Here is a 20,688-nt window from a genome sequence, read left to right on the forward strand (position 1 = left end):
GCGCGAGAGGTACCAGGGCGTGCCGGCGGCCAGACGGTCCGCGATTTTTTTGTGACTGAACTATTTGGGTACCAAGGGCATGTGCCGCTAGATCTCACTGAGCTGAGCTCATATCTGCCTTTGGGGATCCCGATGCACCTTATGACCCAAATCCCTACCTGCTTGATCATTTGGTTTCTTGCCGTCGTCCCAGCTGTGTGCAGGGGCCCGCCCCGCACACAGCGGGTCCCCAAGGGTGAACCTACCTGCAAGCCCACCTCTGCGAAATAAAAGCGGAGACCTCAGTGGGAGCGAACTCTGATGGAGAGGGAGGTTCCCCTTTGTTTGTTTGCTACCGGCAGCGACGTTTCTTTTTGTTCAAATAAACGCACAACCCCGGACGAGGAGAGCCGTTACGGAAAAGCATGCGCGACGCTGCCTCTTTGCACCGCTCGCTCGCGGCTGCGGGAGACATGGCCGCCGATGCGGCTCGCACTCGCTCGGCGGGCCTCCGTCCCACAGCCGCCCGGGCGTGCCACGGGTCTGCCTGGCGCTGCGCTGCTCGCACGCTGCACTGCACAAAGCTGCGACAACAAGGGGAGGCTCCTGAGCTTGAGCGTTGAGCAGTGCAGCTGCGGGCGCTCGTGGGCGGCTGTGCAGTGGTGAGAGTGCCTGATTGGAGGCGAGCTGGTGCTGCGCCAGGGTGCGCAGCATGCGCTCTTGCTCTGTGCTGAGGCATGCTGGCTGGCGCCCAACACAATGCCCTGGATGCATTGCTCCACGCCGTGCTGGCTGGTGCAGTACTGCCAGTGCGCCGACTGGCGCGCAGGGTGCGCGTCGCCGTGCGTGGCACGGGTGGCTCGAGAGGCGCGGCTGTCGTTCAACCCCGCGGCGCATGTGCGCCGCGGAAGCTGCTCGACAGGCTGCGGGCATCGCTGCGGCAGAAAGCGCCCGCCCTCTGCTTTGCTTTCGCCCGCGTTTTACGACAACTTTCGGTTTATCATAGCCGCCGAACTTTACCTCGCTGTTTCTTTATAGGCGTCTCGCAGCTGCGTATTCTCGTATTATCTTCGAGTACATGTAGTTGCGTGGGGGCGGTACGTACTCCCGTATCACGTATCACTAGCTCCGAGTAGAGGGGGCGTCCTTGCAGTTAAGGGGAAACCTGGTACGCGGGGCTAACCCTCGGAGAGTATTCTTTAGCTCCGAGTAGAGGGGGCGTTCCGCAGCTAGGGGGACCCACAGCGCGAGGGAAAAATTCCGCCGCTGGGGTCACCCAAAGCGCAGAACTAACCCTCGGAGACCCGTGTTTACTTTAAGGCCCTTGCCCTGCGAATGCGCGCCCCCCCCCTAGCTAGGGGTCAGGGCTCTCTAGCCCGTAGCCCGATGCCGATCATCCGGCCCGCTGGATGCGCTTCTCAGCTCACCGGCCCTGGATGTGAGGTTGCCGACTGCACTCCAAGTGCTCCAAGTGCCCCCGGGCCCGAAATCGCACAGAGACAGCCACGCAACACACAAACAAACTCTCTGCCCCCCCCTCTCTCTCTCTCTCTCTCTCTCTCTCTCTCTCTCTCTCTCTCTCTCTCTCTCTCTCTCTCTCTCTCTCTCTCTCTCTCTCTCTCTCTCTCTCAGAAGACTCGTCCTTGCTCGAGGAGAGCTCGATAGACTCGAGGGGCCAGGATATGCAGCGAGGAGGGCGGAGCTGCGCCGAAAGGCGCAAGAAGCCGCGAGAACAAGGGACCGACAGGCGGCGGCGGCGTTGCAGAACGAGGCAGAGGAGAGAGAGCGACGCGACAGAAGAAGAAACGACAAGGGAAAGAACGACGAGAGTGGGACGACCGCGAGGTGGTATGAAGGTTGCAGCGAGAATGGGCGAGAGACTGCGAAGAGAGATAGGAAAAGGCGGACGCCCAAGGGTGGGCGACGGCTAGCGCATCACACCCCTCTCCTTAAAATCCCTGTGTGGTGGCGGCGTGCCGTCCTCCCTTCCCTCCCTTGGGTTGTCCGTTTTCTCTCTCTCTCTCTCTCTCTCTCTCTCTCTCTCTCTCTCTCTCTCTCTCTCTCTCTCTCTCTCTCTCTCTCTCTCTCTCTCGCAACACGGGGTCCCAGGGAAGGCGAGCAAAAACCTTATCGCGCGCGCTAGACGCCGACTCGGAGGGCCTCTTTTGTTCAAGCATCAAAAAGAGTTTAACTACAAAAACTCCCTCGCACGACACTAGGGTTGGTCTTTTCTGTAGTCCGCGCCAGTCCGCGCCCTTGTCGTGCCAGTGTGCTGTGAGAGAGGCTTGTATTGGAAGAATTCTTTTCTGGTGCACCTGTGATGAGCCAGAGCGCGCCAGTCCCGTGGCTAGTGTTGTGAGAGGGAGTTTTGTCGCTTGCTTTTTTTGTTCGGTGAGTGCTGTCCTTTCTCCACCTCCCGGTTTATTTCTCTAAAGGAAATTCCAGAATAACATGTACAGCCAAGTTGGGGTCGATAGGCCCCAACCAACACTCTAGTTGTTGACTTTAAAATGAAGTTCGAATTATGCGCTTGCCCGTCGCCAGACGACGCAGGGCAGAAGACGGTGAGGCGGAGCAGACGCGCAGGGCGAGACGGGGGAGGGAGCAGGACTTTGCGGAGATCAGCAGGAGGATGTACGAAGAGATTAGGAGCAGCAGGGACCCGAGGGACCATGTGGAAGACGGCTAGTGCTAGTCCCCCATCGGGAGGACGACCCCGGCTAGTCGCCGACCACACCCACAAAGAACCCTGCACAAAGATCGCACCACCCCACCCCTTTTCACCACCCCGCCCCCGCGAGCTCGCTTCTTCACCCCTGCCGCCCCGGACCGCTCAGTTGGCCAATCAGATCGATCCCCTCATGGCAGCGGAGCCCAGCACGGACTTTCGTGCCAAGCCGCTCGTGGCGGTCGTGTCCGGTGCGATCAGCCAGCCCTCCCACCTGCGGGCGGTCTGCAACCGCGGGGCTGACATGGCGGTTGCCAAGCCCCTCAAGCTGAGGGCGCTGAAGGTGATGATTGACGCCTCGGGCGCGGCCGATCCCATCGGCTGAGCATTGCAACACAGACACTGAATGACAAACAAACAACATACTGAATGAACCCCCCTCCCTTGGCCCTTACCAGACTTTCGTTAGATGTGTGTGAGCGCCAGTTTCTGCTTTCTTTCTTTCGCGCAACAACACACCGCAAATTTCTCGCACAGACCTCGTCGCGGCTCAAAAGTTCAGGTGTTGAGTGCGTCCATTTTGGCGGGGCCTTCATTTTCTGTGAACCAGTCTGCGTCGTTTTAGAGAAAAAATCTGATTTTAGAGGTGTGGGTCCAGCTTCCTGGCGCGTGCAGCGCGCGATTTTTCGGAAGTGGACTTTTTTAGCCCGGAAAAGCTCGTCCGTACAATACTGTTGAAGGATAGTAATAGGAGAGTGTGGTAGCAGGGCGCCCGGGTCGCCCCGGAGCGGCCCCGCGCGAGGAGGTGGGTGGAGGGCGGGCGCAACGCCATCGGGCAGGCCGCGCGGAGACGCAGCCGGGGCCAGCGCGCGGCGCTAGCCCGAGGCTCGGCGAGCCCCGCCCGCAACTTTCGTCGACTTTCGGCCTTTTCGCGACCCCACCGCAACTTTCGAGAGAGAGAGATTTGTTCAACTTTCGCGACCCCACCGCAACTTTCGAAAAAAGCGACAGTCTGGTAAGGGCCAACCCCACACGCAAAATCTCTCTCTCTCTCTCTCTCTCTCTCTCTCTCTCTCTCTCTCTCTCTCTCTCTCTCTCTCTCTCTCTCTCTCTCTCTCTCTCTCTCTCTCTCTCTCTCTCTCTCTCTCTCTCTCTCTCTCTCTCTCTCTCTCTCTCTCTCTCTCTCTCTCTCTCTCTCTCTCTCTCTCTCTCTCTCTCTCTCTCTCTCTCTCTCTCTCTCTCTCTTTCTCTCTCTCTCTCTCTCTCTCTCTCTCCGAATCGCTCCCTCCACACACAAACACACAGATCGTCCCTCCCTAGCGCGTGCGATTCCGTGTTGCATTTTATTGCAGACGCCAGACCGCGCCCTGCTCACCGCAATGTGCAAGCGCCGTGGTGAGGACCGGGCTGGACGCGAGCAGCCTCTCCACAGGTGGGATCCCGACCGGCCGGATGACGACCAGCGAGTGCACAAGCTCGCACGAGCCGCGGAGCCGCCGGCAGGCGGAGGACTCGGCAAAAAGTCTTCAATCCTGGACTATGTCAAGGAGGAAGCCGCCCGGCGAGAGTCGGACGCCGCCGCGCCAAAGACCAGCGGCGGTCTCTCCGGCAGCCGCACCCTCTCGCACGCCGACCGGATGCTGGCAGAGGCGAGCGCCTTTCGGGCGGCGGCGACTCCCTCGGCGCCGACAGAGCCGTCGGCGGGGGACGCCGATGAGGCCGCCGCCGAGCGCGCGCGGAGGGAGGCGCGCGCGGCCCGCTTTGGCGGCGGTGGGCCTGCCTCTTGCGGGGATGGCTCGAGCGACGGCGCGGGAGCTTGCGGCGGGGGCGACAGCACCGACGCACACTGCGGCGCCCGCAGGAGTATAAGTAGTGGCGGCGGCGGCGGCGGCGGCGGAGGCGGCGGAAGCGGCGGCGGCGGAAGCGGCGGCGGCGGAAGCGGCGGGTGTGGCGGGAATGAAAATGGCTGCGGAAGCGGAAGTGGCGGTAGCGGACGCGGCGACGGCGGAAGCGGCGACGGCGGAAGCGGCGGCGGCGAAAGCGGCGGCGGCGGAAGCGGCGGCGGCGGCGGCGGCGGCGGCAGCAGCGCGGGCGCGGGCGGCGCGCCGTCAAGTAGTGCAGGGGAGAGGGCACCGGCACTGGGATCGCGCTGGGCGGATGACTCGGAGGAGGAGGAGGAGGAGGAGGGAGGGGCGGCTGCGGCGAGTGCGCCAACTGCCGCCACTTCCTCTACCGCAGCGGCGCCGGCGTCTGCGGGAGGTGCGCGGGAGCAGAGCGGCTCTCCCGGCGGGGCGGGCGGGGCTTGCGAGGAGGAGGCACGAGGGAGCTTCGTCCCCGCCACCGGCTTCGAGGGCGCCCGCGCCGGTTGGGTCTTCAAGACGGGCGCCGAGGGGCTCGGGTACTACCAGGAGGCGCGAGCAGCTGCGGCGGTGGCGCCGCATGGCCGGCGGCCGCACCTAGACAAGAGGCTGTGAGTAGGCGCAGGCGGCGGCGGCTCCGCCATCGCAGCGAACGCCGGTCGGCGGTGCGCGACCGCTCGAGGCAGGGAGCAGCCCCCATGCGCTCAGCCGTGGGGCGACGCCCCGCCGCGAGCAGCTGGACGGCCCAATCGGAGCCGGCGGCGGCGCGGGGCGGCCAGTGCTGTGCGGACGTCAGTGCCGCAGCGTCGACGCGTTCGAGAAGCTGCACAAGATCGACGAGGGGACGTACGGGGTGGTGTACAAGGCGCGCGACCGGCAGAGCGGCTCAGTGGTCGCCCTCAAGCAGGTCAAGATACTAAACAGCCGCGAGGGCTTTCCGGTGAGTCGCCTCCGCACCGCACCGCACGCAAAATATCGCGCCGGACCGACACGCACCACACCCGCGAGGGCCGCGCCAGATTGAGGAGCCTCTCAGCGTCGCGTGTGGTGGGGGTGCATAGGTGACGGCGCTGCGCGAGATCAATGTGCTGCTCCAATTGCGGCACGAGAACATTGTCAACGTGCGCGAGATGGTGCGCGAGATACTGCGGAGATACTGCGGAGATATAGCGGGTGGGATACTGCCGAGGTATTGCTGAGGTGCGCCCGAATACACAGCCGAGATCTGGTGCGAGAGCAGGTCGCCCGGCGGCCCCAGGTTGTGTCAAAGGACAAGATGTTCATGGTGATGGACTTCATGGAGCACGACCTCAAGGGTCTGATGAACGCGATGACGCAGCCCTTCACCGCGTCCGAGGCGCGCGGCGGTTTCAGGCGGAGGCCCGCCTTGGGCGCTGCACCCACTCCGCGTCGGGGTTTGGCCTTCGCCCTCAGGTAAAGCGATTGCTGCTCGACCTCACCTCCGCGCTCGCGTACTGCCACGAGCACTACGTGCAGACTCATGGCCGCAAGATCTCCGGGCAGGGCTGCCCTTTGGAATGATCTCGACTAAACTCGGCTGTAGGTCCTACACCGCGACCTCAAGACGTCCAACCTGCTGATGAACAACCGCGGCAAGGTCTGCATTGCTGATTTCGGTCTTGCGCGGAAATACGGAGACCCGCCTAAGGAGTACACGCAGCCGGTGGTGACGCTGTGGTGCGGCTGCGGCGAGCGGCTGCCGGGTAGGGGAGGGAGAAGATTGCGACACGTCCACCGCACGCGCCGTTAGGTACCGCGCGCCAGAACTGCTGCTCGGTGCCACGACGTACTCTGCGCCCATCGACGTTTGGTCTCGTGGCTGCGGTTTCGCGGCGTCTCTTGCGTGGCCACGCTAAGGTTCGCGGAACGTCCGGCTTAGGTCGCTCGGCTGCATCTTTGCAGAGCTCGTCCTGGGCGCGCCTCTGCTGGCCGGCCGCGGCGAGATTGATCAAATCTCGCAGACGTTCAAGCTGCTCTCCACGCCGACCGAGGAGAGCTGGCCGGGCGTCTCGAAGCTGCCCAACTGGAGCAAGGTGTCTTTCCGGCCGCAGCCGTTCGCGCGGCTCCGCGAGAAGTTCACGCGCGGCGCTTCCTTCACCTCGTCGACGGCCATGTCCAATCACGGGCTCGCGCTGCTGGAGAAGATGCTCAGCCTCAACCCTGCGGCGCGCGTGACCGCGGAGGGCGCGCTGCGGCACCCCTATTTTGCCGAGGACCCGCCGCCTAAGGCCCACCTGACGCTCCCCTGAACCCTGCTGTGGCCTGTCCTGACCCGCGACACCATGTACTAGGCCCACCACCTGATGCCGACCTGGCCGTCGTCGCACGCCGGAGGCCCCAAGCCGAAGCCCAAAATCAAATCGCCAGACGCTCCTTCGCCACACAAGGATTTGCCCTGACGTGCGAGCACGCTACGCCGCGGTGGGCCGGAGGCCGCCGCCATCCCTGCTCTGTACGGTCCGTTCGCCAGTCGCTTTCCGGTCGCGTCTCTGGTCACACATGGGAGGGAAGGGCGACTCCCGCGCGAGGCCCCGCCCTCACCACCATGGCACCCATGACCGTCGTCCGAGGTCGCATGATTCTCAACGAACATATTTTTGGGGGCGCGCCGCCAGGCGCGTCCCCACTTTTGTATCACAGCTGCGAGGGCCAACCAAGGAATTCGGAGCGGTCAGATAGGTAGCGAGCGGTCAAATCGTAGGTCCTGGGCCGCAGGCCGGCGCGCAGCGCCACGCCGCCAGGCGTCCGCCGTGGAGGCCCGCCGGAGGCTCTTCCTGCGGCCACATTCTGGCAAGATTCCGCCGCGCTCAGGCGCCCAGAGGATGCGTGCGCTGCGCTCAAACGTCGCGATTTGGCAATAGGCGCTCGAGCCGGCGCACAGCGGACGGGGGCGCCGCGCAGGGGGGGTCGGAGGGGTGCGAGAGGGGGCGTGGGTCGGGCGCGCACCGGCCGGCTCCGGGAGGGGCCATCACTTCGAAGAGGGGGTGGGGCGACCAGCGCCGCGCCGCGCAAGCGCGGCGCGCTCCTGCGGCCTCCCTCCCCCTCCTCCCGCCCTGGCCCCGCCCTCGCCCCGCCCACCCAGTCCGCAGTCGCCCCGCGTCTACTTCCACGTCTCGCTCACGCGCTGAGAAAAATTCTGAGACGGCGTGCAGCAAAGTCGCCGACGAGTCGGTCCGCGTGCCTCTCCGTGTCGCGCATCGTTCTCATCCATCCATAAACTCACTTTGGCCTCACTAAAGCGAAGTCTGAATCCTTATGAACGATAGCGGTCACGCCGTAGCTCGCGCATAGAAGCAGGAAGCCAGGCGGCCGCATCGCGTTCGCTGTATACGTTTTACCCAAAACCGGAACCAAAACACGAATCTCCAATCCAAGAAGGGATGAAATCCCTTATGGATATAATCGCCAAATTATCTCAAGAGCATAGTGTGAATGCCCGGGAACAGCCCCTCCTGGCCCGAGTGCGGGGCGCGAGGGACAAACAAATTCAGAGGGCATGAAAGTCGTCAAGCTGCTTGATCAGGCCAGTAATGGCAGCGCACAAGTTGGAGCTGCCATGGTGGTCGACGCTGTCATGTCGCTGGTGGTGTCGGCCTCGGCAATGCAGTAGTCGAGGCCGTTCTTCCCGGTAGAGAAGTCATGAACGATAACGGTCACGCCGTAGCTCGCGCATAGAAGCAGGAAGCCACGCAGGCGGCCGCATCGCGTTCGCTGTATACGTTTTACCCAAAACCGGAACCAAAACACGAATCTCCAATCCAAGAAGGGATGAAATCCCTTATGGATATAATCGCCAAATTATCTCAAGAGCATAGTGTGAATGCCCGGGAACACCTTAATCCTCAAATTTTAGATTAGGACCCAATACCCAAGCGCCAAGGTCGGAGAGTCGTGTCATAGAAGAGGAGAGAGTGTGGAGATGATTTGTGCGGGATCAGGCCCGAGTCCCTAGTGTCGCCGGAGCAGCCTTTTTCGTAACAGGAACTGTGTAAAAACGGTGCCGCCGCTCTGGTGAGTCTGTGTACTCTGTTACTGAAAAATCTCTTCAGGAGTCGTTCAAGAAGCACGGACGAGGAAGAAGCAGCGGCCTGTAGACTGTTAGTACGTGAGAGACTATGGAAAGTTCACGTCATGACGGTTAGCCGCTGTCACGACCGTTAGCCGCTGTCACGACAGCTGGGAGCTGTCATGACAGCAAACGACAGCGACAGTGACACCTACCTGTCACCAGCTGTCACCAGCTGTCACCAGCTGTCACCAGCTGTCACCAGCTGTCACCTGACCAGCTGTCGTTGCTGCTGTCATTGCTGCTGTCATTGCTGCTCTCATGAGCAGGGGCCCCCGCAGGACAGTGTCACAATGGGATGTGGTGCCACTAACGAGAGAGACAGGACACTCAAGATATATACGCACGCGCGCCCGTAAGTAGTAGCCACGCACCGTCAGCAGCAGCGGGCGTGAGTCACAGAATCTGCAAAACCCTTGCCCTCCTTCCTCCAGCATGTGCCGTGATGGGCTCCAGCGCTGGTTCATCTGCCGCTCAAAAATCTCACCCGAGCGAACGGCGTCAATCATCAACCGCGAGGATTGGGACCTTGAAATCCACGATCGCAAGCAAACGCGCAGAGCATTGAGCAACACACCTCTATTGAACCTCTTGGCCATTGCCGAGCCACAATTGGCGTTGATCAGGAACTCTCATGTAGAGAGCTCGGCTCTGCTACAAGAAGAGAGCCCTTAGGGGCCTAGAGAACACAACCCCCTCTCCCTTTTCTCCCAGTAAGCTATAAGTACGTACAAGAAAGCAGGCTCGCCCTACACAGAGAAATTCTGAGGTAGAGGAGCAGGAGTTTTGCAAAACGTGTGAGACCGCGTACAAACGCTGCTGTGCATCAAGCGCTGAGAGGTTCATCCACGCGCACCGGTGTCTTATTTTAGTCCATGGGGTGTAATGCACAGATGGGTGGGTGGGCGGTTGGGCCCCTTCGCTGGTGCCTGTCACTAGGCTATGGCTGCCTCACTGTGGCGCTGGCGCTGCCTCGCTGTCGCTGTCGTTGTCGTTGTCGCTGTCGCTGTCGCCGTCACTCGCAGGGTCCCGCGCTGATTTTGTCACCGCCTGTCGCTGGCGTTCACTGGCTTCACTGTCACTGTCACTATGGCTGTCACTGTTCCTGGGTGCCTTTCACTCCTCCCTGGCAGCTGGCTGTCACCAGCTGTCACCAGCTGTCACCAGCTGTCACCAGCTGTCACCAGCTGTCACCAGCTGTCACCAGCTGTCGTTGCTGCTGTCGTTGCTGCTGTCGTTTCGCAGCCGCTGTCACGACATATTGACCACGTCGCGACCGTTAACAGCCGTTTTAACCGTCATGACGTGAACTTTCCATAGTCTCTGAGGGCTGGTCGTGAACCAGTAAAAAGAGAAGAAAAACGCGTCGCGGAGAAGACCCGCGACCGGTCCAATCGCTTTTTTATTTACCTATTCACCACCAGGCCGTCCGTCCCTGCGTGTACCGAACTTGTAGACTTCAATGAGTCACTTGGTTTGAAAAATGGCCGCGAGCTTGCGCGTTACCTTTGGTGCAGGAGAGGTGCCGGTGGGGCAGGCGGCCGCAAGCGCAGTGGGCCGAACGACCGGAGAATCAGCCTCCCGCGCTTCACGCCGCCTGCGCATCGACGCGCACGCAGCAGCGGCACTCGAGTCAACAGCGTCCACGTCGGCAGCACCGAAGGCAACCCCATATCAGCCTCAGCCGCTCGATGGGAGCCAGGCCACACCAGACGGCTGGAAGCTGCTGCCGGCCGTCGCCGACGGCGCAATCAGGTGGAGTCCGTCGTCGGTCGTGCATGGAGACGCAGTGCTTGTCGAACCACGGACAGGCGCGGAGATCACCGTGAGGCGGAATCGGGCGGTGCTGGATGCGCTGAACCACCTGGAGCACGAGTGGACCGTCCACGTGTTCACACTCGATGCAAACATGACCGCCTATCTCACCGATTCCCTACCGCCACCGCTGAGAAACGCCTTGCGACGTGGGCGGCTGCTACTCCGCGAACTCCCGCGCGGCGTCGCACGAAACTACTGGCGAACCAACGTAAAAAAGCGGCCGTGCGCAGGCTGCCGGGGCTGGCTCCGGGGCAAACTGTGGTACAACCACTGGCTGGCGAGCGCTTCGTTTTGGCGGCACTTCACCGCGCCGCTCCTCCTGCTCTTCGAGCTCGACACCCTCTGGTGCGAGCGTCCGACGCTGCACCTCTCCGCGTTCTACGCGCCCCTCCTCTCCTTGCGCTTTCTGATGGTGGGTGCTCCATGGGAGTGGTCGGGCAAGTGCACCATGCCCAAGCACGGGCCAAAGATGCGCGACTGCGTCGGGAACTCTGGACTCTCGCTGTGGCGACGCGACGCGGTGCTCGCGCTCACGGAACACCTCAACCGCAGCGAGACAGCGCAGGACGAGTTCCTCTTGGACTTTTCGCTCTCGCGCAGCCTTCAGTGGGCCGGCGCGGCCACGGCTTCCGCCGAGCTCGCCGCGCACTTCAGCGTGGAGACGATCTCTCTGCCCGGAGTCACCCCTCTCGGCCTTCACCCAAGGCCAGGCTCGAAACTCCGGGTAGGCCTACGGGAACGCTGCCTGAGTGCATCCGAGAGGCGTGAGACGGGCTCATCAGACGAGGGGTAGGATGGCGGCTTCTCTTTCTTTTTCGTGGTGTGTGCGGTGCGGTTGTTTCTTTTTTCGGTGTGCGCGCCCCAGTCCGTTAGAGTGTCGTGAGAGGGAATGCAGCTGCTGCTATTCGATCGTTCGGTGGGTTCGGGAAGGGGGTCGGCGAGATCCTCTGGAAGGCGGCGAAACGTGCTGCAGAACAAGCTGACGCGGGCCCAGTACCTCGACGAGGTGACTTGGACCACCAAGAACTGGCTAGGGCTGCAGAAGCAGCGTATCTCAGTCGTTCTTCACACAGCATGAGCAAAATCGCAGAGCCGGATTGTGAGTGAGCTTGCCTGCTGCGAGGGCGGTCGAGTGCACGGAGCTAAGTGCCTCGCCGTCCTCGCAGGAGTCGCTTAGGCGGCTCCCGTGGTGTACCTGTGTTAGTGCCAGTGCGCGCCAGTCCCGTGCCCAGTGTCATGCGAGGGAGTTCCGTGGTAAAATTCTTTTTTCGGTGTACCTGTGTAAGAAAGAAAACAGAGAACCCAAGGGAGGGATGGGAGGACGGCACGCCGCCACCACACAGGGATTTTAAGGAGAGGGGTGTGGTGCGCTAGCCGTCGCCCACCCTTGCGCCTTGGGCGTCCGCCTCTTCCTATCTCCCTTCGCAGTCCCTCGCCGATTCTCGCTGCAACCTTCATGCCTGTGGTGTACCTGTGTTATGCCAGTGCGGGGTGTGAAAATTCTTTGAAGCCGTCGCCCGCGCACAAAACTGAAATTCTTTTCGCACGACACTGTGCGACTTGGAAACTGCCCGGCCGGCCTGTCTTAGTCCCAGTATATATCCAGAGAGGCATGTTGAGAGCTCTTGAGGCTCTTGAGGCTCGCTCTTGGAGAGCGGTCTCAAAAACACTGGAACGTACTCGCTACATGAACGCCGCCAGGCTTTTGCACGCGACGAAGTTCCTCCGTACTCGCTCGGCCGTTGGAGCCCTGCGTGCTGGCGCCGCGACAGCGGTGGCAGCCGCCGTTGCGACATCGACCTCTGGCACTGCGTTCGCCGTCGCTGGCTGCCAGAGCGCCGAGTCACGGGCGGCGATCCCGCTCAGCTCCTCCTTCATCGCAGACGCGGCGGCTCGTGTGGCTCCTGCGCTCGTCAACATATCGGTGCAGCCGGCCGGCAGCGGCCTCCGCGCAGCGATGCAGGGAGCTTCCGGGTCGGGATTCGTCGTGGACCCATCCGGTCTCGTCCTCACCAACTGCCATGTGGTTCGCGACGCGGCGGCACGCGGTGGCACAGTGACGGTGACCCTCTCCGACGGCGTCACCCGGCTGCGCGGCGTCGTCGAGCACTCGGACGCCATTTCTGACATCGCGGTCGTGCGAGTGAACCACCACGCTGCACTACCCGCAGCAGAGCTGGGCTCGTCGTCCGACCTCCGGCCCGGAGAGTTTGTGGTGGCGCTGGGAGCGCCGCTGGGCCTGACCAACTCGGTCTCCTTCGGCATCGTGTCTGCCATCGAGCGCACCCGCTCGGAGCTCGGCTTGCACGACTCGCTCGGCGCACGGAACACGACAGCGTATATCCAGACGGACGCGTCCATAAACTCTGGCAACTCGGGCGGCCCGCTCCTCGACGTGCATGGGCGCGTGATCGGCGTCAACACCATGAAGGCGATGGGGATGGACGGGATCGCCTTCGCCGTGCCCATCGACGAGGTGAAACGCGTCGTGCGCCAGCTGACGGCGCACGGCCGCGTCCTGCGGCCGTACCTCGGCCTCAAGTTCATCGAGCTCTCCGAGCCGGTGGCGGAGGAGCTCAACGCACGCGCCGCCGAGAAGGAGTCGCGCGGGCTCTTTGGCGGCGGCCACGTCGCGCGCGTGCCGGCGCGAGGCTTGTACGTGATGCACGTGACGCCCGGCTCGCCGGCGCAGCGCGCGGGCTTCCGGATCGGCGACACGATCGTGGGGATGCGGGCGGGGTCGCCGGCGGCAGAGGTGGTCTCGACCAAGCAGATGGTCGACGGCCTGTCGGAGCACGTCGGCGGGCAGGTCGAGCTCGAGGTCTCGCGCGACGGCGAGAAAGCCAACAGCTGGCTCGAGGTGACGGTCGAGACGATGCAGACCTGAGGTGCTCTGTCTTCGCCTTCAGCGTCGGCGGGCGCTAGCTCTAGATCGTTGGGATGTGACTGCTATACCCACGGTGGGAGTTTTGGGGTCGGGCTCCCGCGCTGGTCACGTGCTGCCAGGGAACATCCACGCCCGAGAGGAGCGAATCGACTGACTGTTAGGACAGCGTGACACTTCACACCCATCGGATTACGTCTTCGCCCCTTATCAGAGCGGCCGCCGCTTGAGAGAGGGAGGGAGGGAGAGAGAGAGAGAGAGAGACATCTTGAGGCAGCCGATTGCTAAAATTCTCTTTCCCATCTTCATACTCTCCGTCTGAGACTGACGCGCCAGCCCGGTAGTGGCACGACCGGCCGAATCCACAGGCCTTTGCCGTGTCCTGCTGCCGCGTCCGAGACAACACTCGAATGTCCATCGTCGACCTCCTCGGCACGTCGCTCAAGTCGAAGGCTGGCGACGTCGAGACCGCCACCGCGCTCAAGGGAAAGGCCGTCGTCGCTTTGTATTTCTCAGCGCACTGGCGAGCGGCGCACCGCCGATGAGGACCGGCACCGCCGTCGTGACTCATCGCTCGCCCCTCCACGCCACAGGTGCCCACCCTGCCGCGGATTCACGCCGGTGCTCGCCGACAAGTACAAGGCCCTCGTCGGCGATGGCAAGGCCTTCGAGGTGGTTTTTGTTTCCAGCGACAAGGACGAGGCGTCTTTTGATGAGTACTATGCAGAGCAGCCCTGGCTCGCGCTTCCTTTCGGCAGCCGCGACGTCAAGGCCGCGCTTTCCAAGAAGTACAAGGTGTCGGGCATTCCGTCGCTAGTTTTGCTCGACGGCGACGGCGCGATCATCACCAAGGACGGAAGGCGACCGCCGTTAGTGCCCACACACCGTCGCTACACCGTGCATCACCGACCGGCACCCCCTCGGCGCAGGTCTGCAGTGATGGAGGGCGATTTCCCGTTCACACCGCCCACGTTTTGGGACTGCCTGGGCGACGAGTTTCTCATGCAGGACGGCGACGCCGCCGAGGTGAGCCAGCTCAAGGGGGAGGGCAAGGTGATCGTCTTGTACTTCTCGGCGCACTGGTACGACTCGCCGCGGCCTCCCCCGCCGCCGCACGCGTCCGTTCGCAACCGTGTGTATACGACGCCCGCCCTCGCAGGTGTCCGCCGTGCCGCGGCTTTACGCCCGAGCTCGTCAAGACGGTGGGCAAGCTCAAGGCGGCGGGCAAGGCGTTCGAGATCATCTTTGTCAGCTCCGACCGCGACCAGAAGAGCTTCCAAGAGTACTTTGGCAGCATGGGGCCCCACTTTCTGGCCATCCCGCAAGGCGACCCGCGCAAGGCCAAGCTGTCGTCCTTCTTCGGCGTCGAGGGCTCGCGAATCGCATGTTTTGACGAGGTGTCAACCGCGGCGCCTCACCTGTGGTTGCGCTGTGAACAGGCATCCCGACGCTAGTGACAGTCGACGGCGCGACAGGCACGACCACCCACGGCAACGCGACGGGCGCTGGACCTCCCTCGAACCTTCTCGGAGCCGTCCCATAGGTGCAACCATCAACGGCAACGCGAGGGGCGCGTGCGGCGGCGATCCCGACGGGCTCGCGTTCCCGTGGGCGCCCAAGCCGGTCGTCGATTTTGCCGACGGCTGCGACGGCATCAATGACACGCTCTCCCTCTGCCTCCTCCTGGAGGGCTGCGGTCTAGAGGTGCAGCAGGCGGCGATAGCCGCGGCGACGCCGCTGGCGGAGGCGGCGAAGGCTTCGCAGGAGGAGCTCTGCTTTTTTGCCGCCACCAAGGTGGAGGGGGGGGCCGTGAGCCAGATCCGGCAGATGACCAAGCTGGGCGACGCCGGCAGCGCGCCAGCCATGATTCTCCTCGACATCCCCGACGAAGGTGGAGGGGGGGGGCCCGTCTGGTTCGCGCCGCGATGCATCTTCACGCCTCCCGACGTGAACAGGTGCGTACTACGTGAGCGACGCGACCGAGGCGACGGCCACGACGATCCAAGCCTTCCTCGCCGCCTACAAGGCGGGCACGCTCGATCGCAAGCAGCTGGGCCAGTGAAAACATCGATCGAGAGAGTTCGCACGCGCAGAGCCAGAGGCAAGATTAGTACGGTGTGTTGTTTCTTGTATGAAAAAGGAAAAGGTAAGATGCGCGACCCGGCGCAGTCCAAAGCAGAGCGAGAGGCTCAGCGGCTGTGACACAGATGCAGCTGCACAGACGATGCGGGATGGCTGCAGAGCCTCGCTCCTGCGTGCGAAAAGAGAAGGCAAGCCCAAACAGGTCCTAGGTCCCAGAGCCGTAGAGGTCGTTGAGCATGCTCTGCATAGAAGGCTCGACGTCCGCGGCCATCAGGTCAGCCGGCGGAGCTTCCATGGCTTGCAGTGTCACGTAGAAAAACACGACGACGCCCAGCGCGAGCGAGGCGCCTACGGCAGCGGCGGCGGGCGAGCGGCCAAAGACAGACGCAAAGGGCGCGAGCAGACCGATGATGAGCCCGCTAATCGCGGAGACGCCGAAGCGCATGAACCGGCCCACATTCTCCCAGAACGGCGCCTCCTCCATGCGGACGTCTCTGGTGCGCCGCACGACGCCGCGACGGCTGCAGGGTGAGCTGCACGCCGCCGCACGCGAGGGGCTGAGGGCGGGCGCAACGCACAGGTGCCTGGCCGCCAGGCCCGCGGCGAGAGGCGCGGCGGAGAGCAGCAAGAGGAGGATCGCTGCTCCGGCCCGCATTTCTTCACAGCCGTTCAGAAGAATTCTTAGTATGGTTCGGTAGGCAGGTAGGTAGGTGTTACCTCACACTGTCTAGGCAGAGACAAGGAGGACCCCCGCACACACGAACCCACACATACAGAGAGGGACGAGTGCACGCATTGGGCATCAGAGAGCCGTAAGTGTTTGTTGTTGTTTGGCTTGAGATCTCTCTTGGCTTGAGCCAAGCAGGCACACCCGCGCGCGAGTGATTAGGCCAGGCCCGAAGCCTGACTCAAGCCAAGAGGCGCAGCGAAGCGCTAACGCGGGCCATCGTGGCCGCGGTGCAGCCCCGCACGGGTTTAGTGCGCGAGATGCGCTCGGGCGACGGAGGAGCCGGAGGCGGGCGGAACTCGGCCGGGGCGAGGCCTGACCGCAGCGTCTCGCGCCACGCAGCGCGATCAGCCGCGAGTAGATGCCAGCGCGCCGAGTCGATGCCGAATTTCGCGAGTGCCTTGAAGATCGACCGCCCGTAAGTCATGCGCTGTGGTCATGCGCGGCGCACCGATGGGCCGCCGGTGGGGCACCCACGCGGAGAGCATGCGGCGCGGCAGCCGGTCGTAGTCCATGCGCGCGACGTGGCCGAGCCAGCGCAGCTGGCGGCGGGCGATGTACATGTACATGTCGATCGAGTCGGAGCCCCAGCCGCTGGCTGAGCTCCCACGCTTCATTAGGTGCAGGTGTACACCTTGTACCGACACAGAGGTAGGCGCGCAGCGCCCACACCCTCTACCTAGGTGTGTGAGTGAGTGCTATACCTTAGCGCACCTTATACCGAGGTACCCTCCACATGTCCACACCGGTACCTGGGGTACTCTCGAGACGTTCACACCGGCGGTGCGCGCGAATAAGGTGTGCACCGCCCGTCGCGCGAAACGCAACACACAGCTCTCATGGCGCCCAAGAAGCCCACCTCCACGCAGAACACGACGCTCCAGACCATGGGCATGGACGTGATCAAGCAGTACCCGGGCCCGGCCGGACAGTGACGGCCCTCGGCTCCCGGACAGCGCGGAGCAGAACGCGTCGTACGCGGGCACGGCCGTCGAGTTCACGGTGAAGTACGGCAACGTCGACCCCCATCGAGCTCCGACGCTCTGCCGCTTCGGCTGCGCCATCCTCGGGCTCGGCCAGGCCGCCGACCCACCCTCCGCCGACCCGCTCCGTGACGTCGACATGTCGCTGCTCCAACGCGCCAGTGTTCTCCAGAATGCTGCTATGAGTGAGTAGCGTGTCGGGCGGGGCCGTCGGGAGGGGCGGCGGGGGCGAGCGTGTGTCCGGCGAGGCGCCCACATACCTCACCCGTACCTTTACCGAGGTAGCGCGCGGTGTCCTATACCTCCACCTTAGGTAAGTGGCCCATGTCTGTACCTTACTGTACCTCTACCAAGTGTGCCGGCCAGCGCCCACACCGGCACCGGGGGTAGGGTCAGAGGGACTGCACCCAAGGTGTTGAGGTGAGCACCTAATGTAGTGTGGCTGAGCTCACACGTCGAGATGTGATGGTGCCACATGCACATGCACAACAACATGTACATGTACATGTGCTTACGCGTGACTCGACACATGCCTCGCACGTGCAACGCGTGCATGCGGCGCAGCCGCCCGAGCAGCACCTCGGTCAGACTCCACGACTCGCAGCCGTAGAGGGTGATCGAGAGCACGACGGCCTCATACACCACACGTCGGGCTGCGCGAGTGACCGAGTTCGAGGCGAAAAGACAGCCGCGTAGCGCACCAAACGCCTTGCTGCCCGACACGATCCGCGCGTCCACCGCCCCGTTGTCGCCGCCGTGCCTCGTAATGTCTAATTAATGATGTCGCCGAGGAGGGGAACGAGGTGACGATGGGCATGAAGCCGTAGTCGGGCAGTAGTATCGGCGAGAGGTCAGCGCCGTCGAAGGTGAGCGGGTTCGAGTACACGAGCTCGAAGACCCGCGCAGAGTGTCGCCGAGCCTGGCGTGCCCGCCCGCTCGACCGCGGCCGCAGGCGTGGAAGCCAATCATCCTGGCGTCTATGGCAAGCGCTCACATGCCAAAAGACACCGCGCAGCGGCGCGAGACGTGACCAAAGCGGCACGTCTCGGCACCGACCGCGAGAGCAGCCGGTCGACGTCGGTACCAAGGAAACCAAGCGCGCGGCCGCCGGGCGCCTCCGAACCGACAGGGGCGCCGCGGCAGTAGAGAGCACTCCACCGCCATACCGTTTTGATGGCGGGTCAACTGCCTCTCTCTCGTTGTGTGAGTGTGAGTGACACACACACAGACACAGACGTTTGTAAAACTTTCAGCGCACCCTGTCAGCAGGGAGGCCGAACCGTCGAGGTGTGGCGGGCGGGGCGTTGCGCGGGTTTGCGAGAGCACCACACCCCCAACAGTTCCCGTGGGCCGACGCCGTTCACTGATCCGGCCAGATCGCACCCAGTACGGCGCACCCATGGCCCTCGGCACTCACACTGCCTGTTGCCGTTGGCAAAGTCGGGTAATGACGTAGAAAGAACACGCGCTCCTCTATCGCGCCGCACGTCCAGGAGGTCACGCCCACCACCTAGGCGGATCCGCCACGCCCAACCCGTCTTTGATAGGTCTCCTGACGCTGCGCTATGCCGGCAGCTGCAGCGGCCCAAAGCACCGAGGCTGACGCGGCGACGCTCACCCTTGGCGAAGGTCGTGCGCCCGACGCGCCCGCCTTTCCCACGCCATCTAACACCCACCTATTCCGCCGCCACCGCGCCGGGTCGCGCGCCGAGCGGTCGCCCGCCCGCCGGTTGCCGCGCAGATTTCCAAGACGGGCGGTGCCTTCTCAACTCGGAGGTGGCCCTCATCCTTGAGCACAAGCTGCAGGCGTCCAACGCCAAAGGGCAGACGCCCGGAACGTGCGCCCCCCCCCCCCCCCCTCCGGGTCCCATGACGACCCATGACGACCTAGCGGGTGGGGCGCCCCACCTCTCACATGCAAGCCCCCCCCGCGCGCCCCGGTGCAGCAACTTTGTCAAGGCGTTCGAGTACGTCAACCGGGTCAAGCAGTTTAGGACCAAGGAGGTCATGGCGCGCGTGCGAACGTGCGCGCGCCCAGCCATTTCCCACTTGGCCGCCTAGCCGCGGCAAGCGGCGGTGACGCTCACGCGTGTCCCCAATCCGCCCCCCGCCGCGCGCAGCGAGCTGGAGAAGCAGCCCATCGCCGAGTTTGAGGTGGCGCAACTCGGGAACCTCTGCCCCGAGGACGCAGACGAGGCCAAGGCCCTCATTGCCTCACTCGCGCTGCCAACGCTCGAAGGGATGGCGCGAGATATCGACTCGGCGCAGCTGACCGAGGTGCTGCAGGGCATCTGCGACTGCAGACAGTTCGACTGATCACCGGAAGCATGGCGGGCAGCAGCAGCGCGCGGGCATGAACGTTGATACATTCGGCATCAGGGTGCTTTTTCCGCACAAAATAAAAGATGACATTGCACAACAAAAGGCGCGCCCTCGGGGCAGGGGGCACACATACACACCGCACACATACACACACACACACACACACACACACACACACACACACACACACACACACACGTACACACCACACACACACACACACACACGCACACACGCACACACACGCACACACGCACACGCACACACACACCGCTGAGAGATGGGCTCAGGTAGGAGGCTCCACACCACCTGACTCGCGTCGTGCCACCTGACTCTCGCCTGGAGAGGCCTCTTAGCCGAGGCACACGTGGCAATCGCCACGTGCGCCACCAGGGATTTCGGCCATTTTAGAGCCTTGTGCACAAAAATGCAGGTGACTTCAGCCACTTGCTCCATGAGCAAAACAGTGCAAAAAGCACCTGGAGCAGATGGCTTACGCCGCCTGTGGACATGGGCAAAACAGTGCAAAAAGCACCTGGAGCAGATGGCTTACGCCGCCTGTGGACATGGGCAAAACAGTGCAAAAAGCACCTGGAGCAGATGGCTTACGCCGCCTGTGGCCATGGGCAAAACAGTGCAAAAAGCACCTGGAGTAGATTCCAAACGCCGCCTGTGGCCATGTGAGCGCTCGGGTGGCGCCAAGGGCTTCGGCCCCCTCCAAGCCACCTACCTGCCCCGCCCCCCTCGCCACACGAGGAGGGCTGGAGCACGTGCGCCACCTGGGCCTGGGCAGGTGGCTCCAGGTGGCTTCGGCCCCTCCAAGCCACCTGCATGCCCCCCCTCGCCACACCTGGAGGGCCGGAGCACGTGCGCCACCTGGCGCAAGTTTGAATTCGGAAACGGAAAATCCGAGCCACGGAAGGGCTGGCCTGCCAAACGCGAGCCTCCCCGCTCCTCCCCGCGCTGCAAACTGGGACTGTGGGGTGTGTGAATGAGGGCCTGCGGCGGTCATCGGCGGCTACAATCAATGTCCGGCGTCGACATAAGCCTGGGGCTTCAACCCGGCCCGCGCGGGCGTTTGGTGTGGCTGCAAACGCCGCAGGAGCCGGTGGCTGCGCTGCTCACGCGCCGTTGCTGCCGACGCTGAGCAGTCTGACTCGCCAATGAGAAGACTGCCCAATAATACGCCATCACTCGATCCCCGATAAACCAGGCCATGCAGAGCTTTGTCGGCCTCGCCGACGTCGTGTGCTGGCTGCGCGGTAGAGTTGCGAGAGTG

The 20,688-nt window shown here is 63.3% G+C and overlaps 5 protein-coding genes across 5 annotated transcripts; 4 read left to right on the forward strand and 1 right to left on the reverse strand.

The window, feature by feature from the left end:
- Window positions 1–4,026: 4,026 nt before the first annotated feature.
- Window positions 4,027–6,776, forward strand: EMIHUDRAFT_210043 (hypothetical protein; the record flags this gene model as incomplete). The annotated part of the gene is made up of 8 exons (XM_005769747.1): window positions 4,027–4,343; window positions 4,854–5,076; window positions 5,303–5,446; window positions 5,765–5,791; window positions 5,941–5,997; window positions 6,071–6,204; window positions 6,278–6,337; window positions 6,407–6,776. 8 exons carry the CDS (start codon window positions 4,027–4,029, stop codon window positions 6,774–6,776), a joined length of 1,332 nt encoding a protein of 443 aa, XP_005769804.1.
- A 5,607-nt stretch (window positions 6,777–12,383) lies between these two features.
- On the forward strand, window positions 12,384–13,133 carry EMIHUDRAFT_53692 (hypothetical protein; the record flags this gene model as incomplete). The annotated part of the gene is made up of 1 exon (XM_005769748.1): window positions 12,384–13,133. A coding segment is annotated over one exon (750 nt), but the record flags the coding sequence as incomplete, so codon positions are not given.
- A 538-nt stretch (window positions 13,134–13,671) lies between these two features.
- On the forward strand, window positions 13,672–15,449 carry EMIHUDRAFT_436388 (hypothetical protein). The gene is made up of 7 exons (XM_005769749.1): window positions 13,672–13,818; window positions 13,889–14,155; window positions 14,225–14,377; window positions 14,455–14,666; window positions 14,735–14,770; window positions 14,839–15,186; window positions 15,251–15,449. Exons 1-7 carry the CDS (start codon window positions 13,706–13,708, stop codon window positions 15,355–15,357), a joined length of 1,236 nt encoding a protein of 411 aa, XP_005769806.1. The 5' UTR covers window positions 13,672–13,705; the 3' UTR covers window positions 15,358–15,449.
- Window positions 15,450–15,582: 133 nt separating this feature from the next.
- Window positions 15,583–16,032, reverse strand: EMIHUDRAFT_210047 (hypothetical protein; the record flags this gene model as incomplete). The annotated part of the gene is made up of 1 exon (XM_005769750.1): window positions 15,583–16,032. One exon carries the CDS (start codon window positions 16,030–16,032, stop codon window positions 15,583–15,585), a length of 450 nt encoding a protein of 149 aa, XP_005769807.1.
- A 2,600-nt stretch (window positions 16,033–18,632) lies between these two features.
- Window positions 18,633–19,473, forward strand: EMIHUDRAFT_436392 (hypothetical protein). The gene is made up of 4 exons (XM_005769751.1): window positions 18,633–18,716; window positions 18,829–18,925; window positions 19,034–19,111; window positions 19,208–19,473. Exons 1-4 carry the CDS (start codon window positions 18,653–18,655, stop codon window positions 19,401–19,403), a joined length of 435 nt encoding a protein of 144 aa, XP_005769808.1. The 5' UTR covers window positions 18,633–18,652; the 3' UTR covers window positions 19,404–19,473.
- Window positions 19,474–20,688: the final 1,215 nt, after the last annotated feature.

This window comes from Emiliania huxleyi (genome assembly GCF_000372725.1).
Source record: "Emiliania huxleyi CCMP1516 unplaced genomic scaffold EMIHUscaffold_41, whole genome shotgun sequence".
Taxonomy (NCBI): domain Eukaryota; phylum Haptophyta; order Isochrysidales; family Noelaerhabdaceae; genus Emiliania; species Emiliania huxleyi.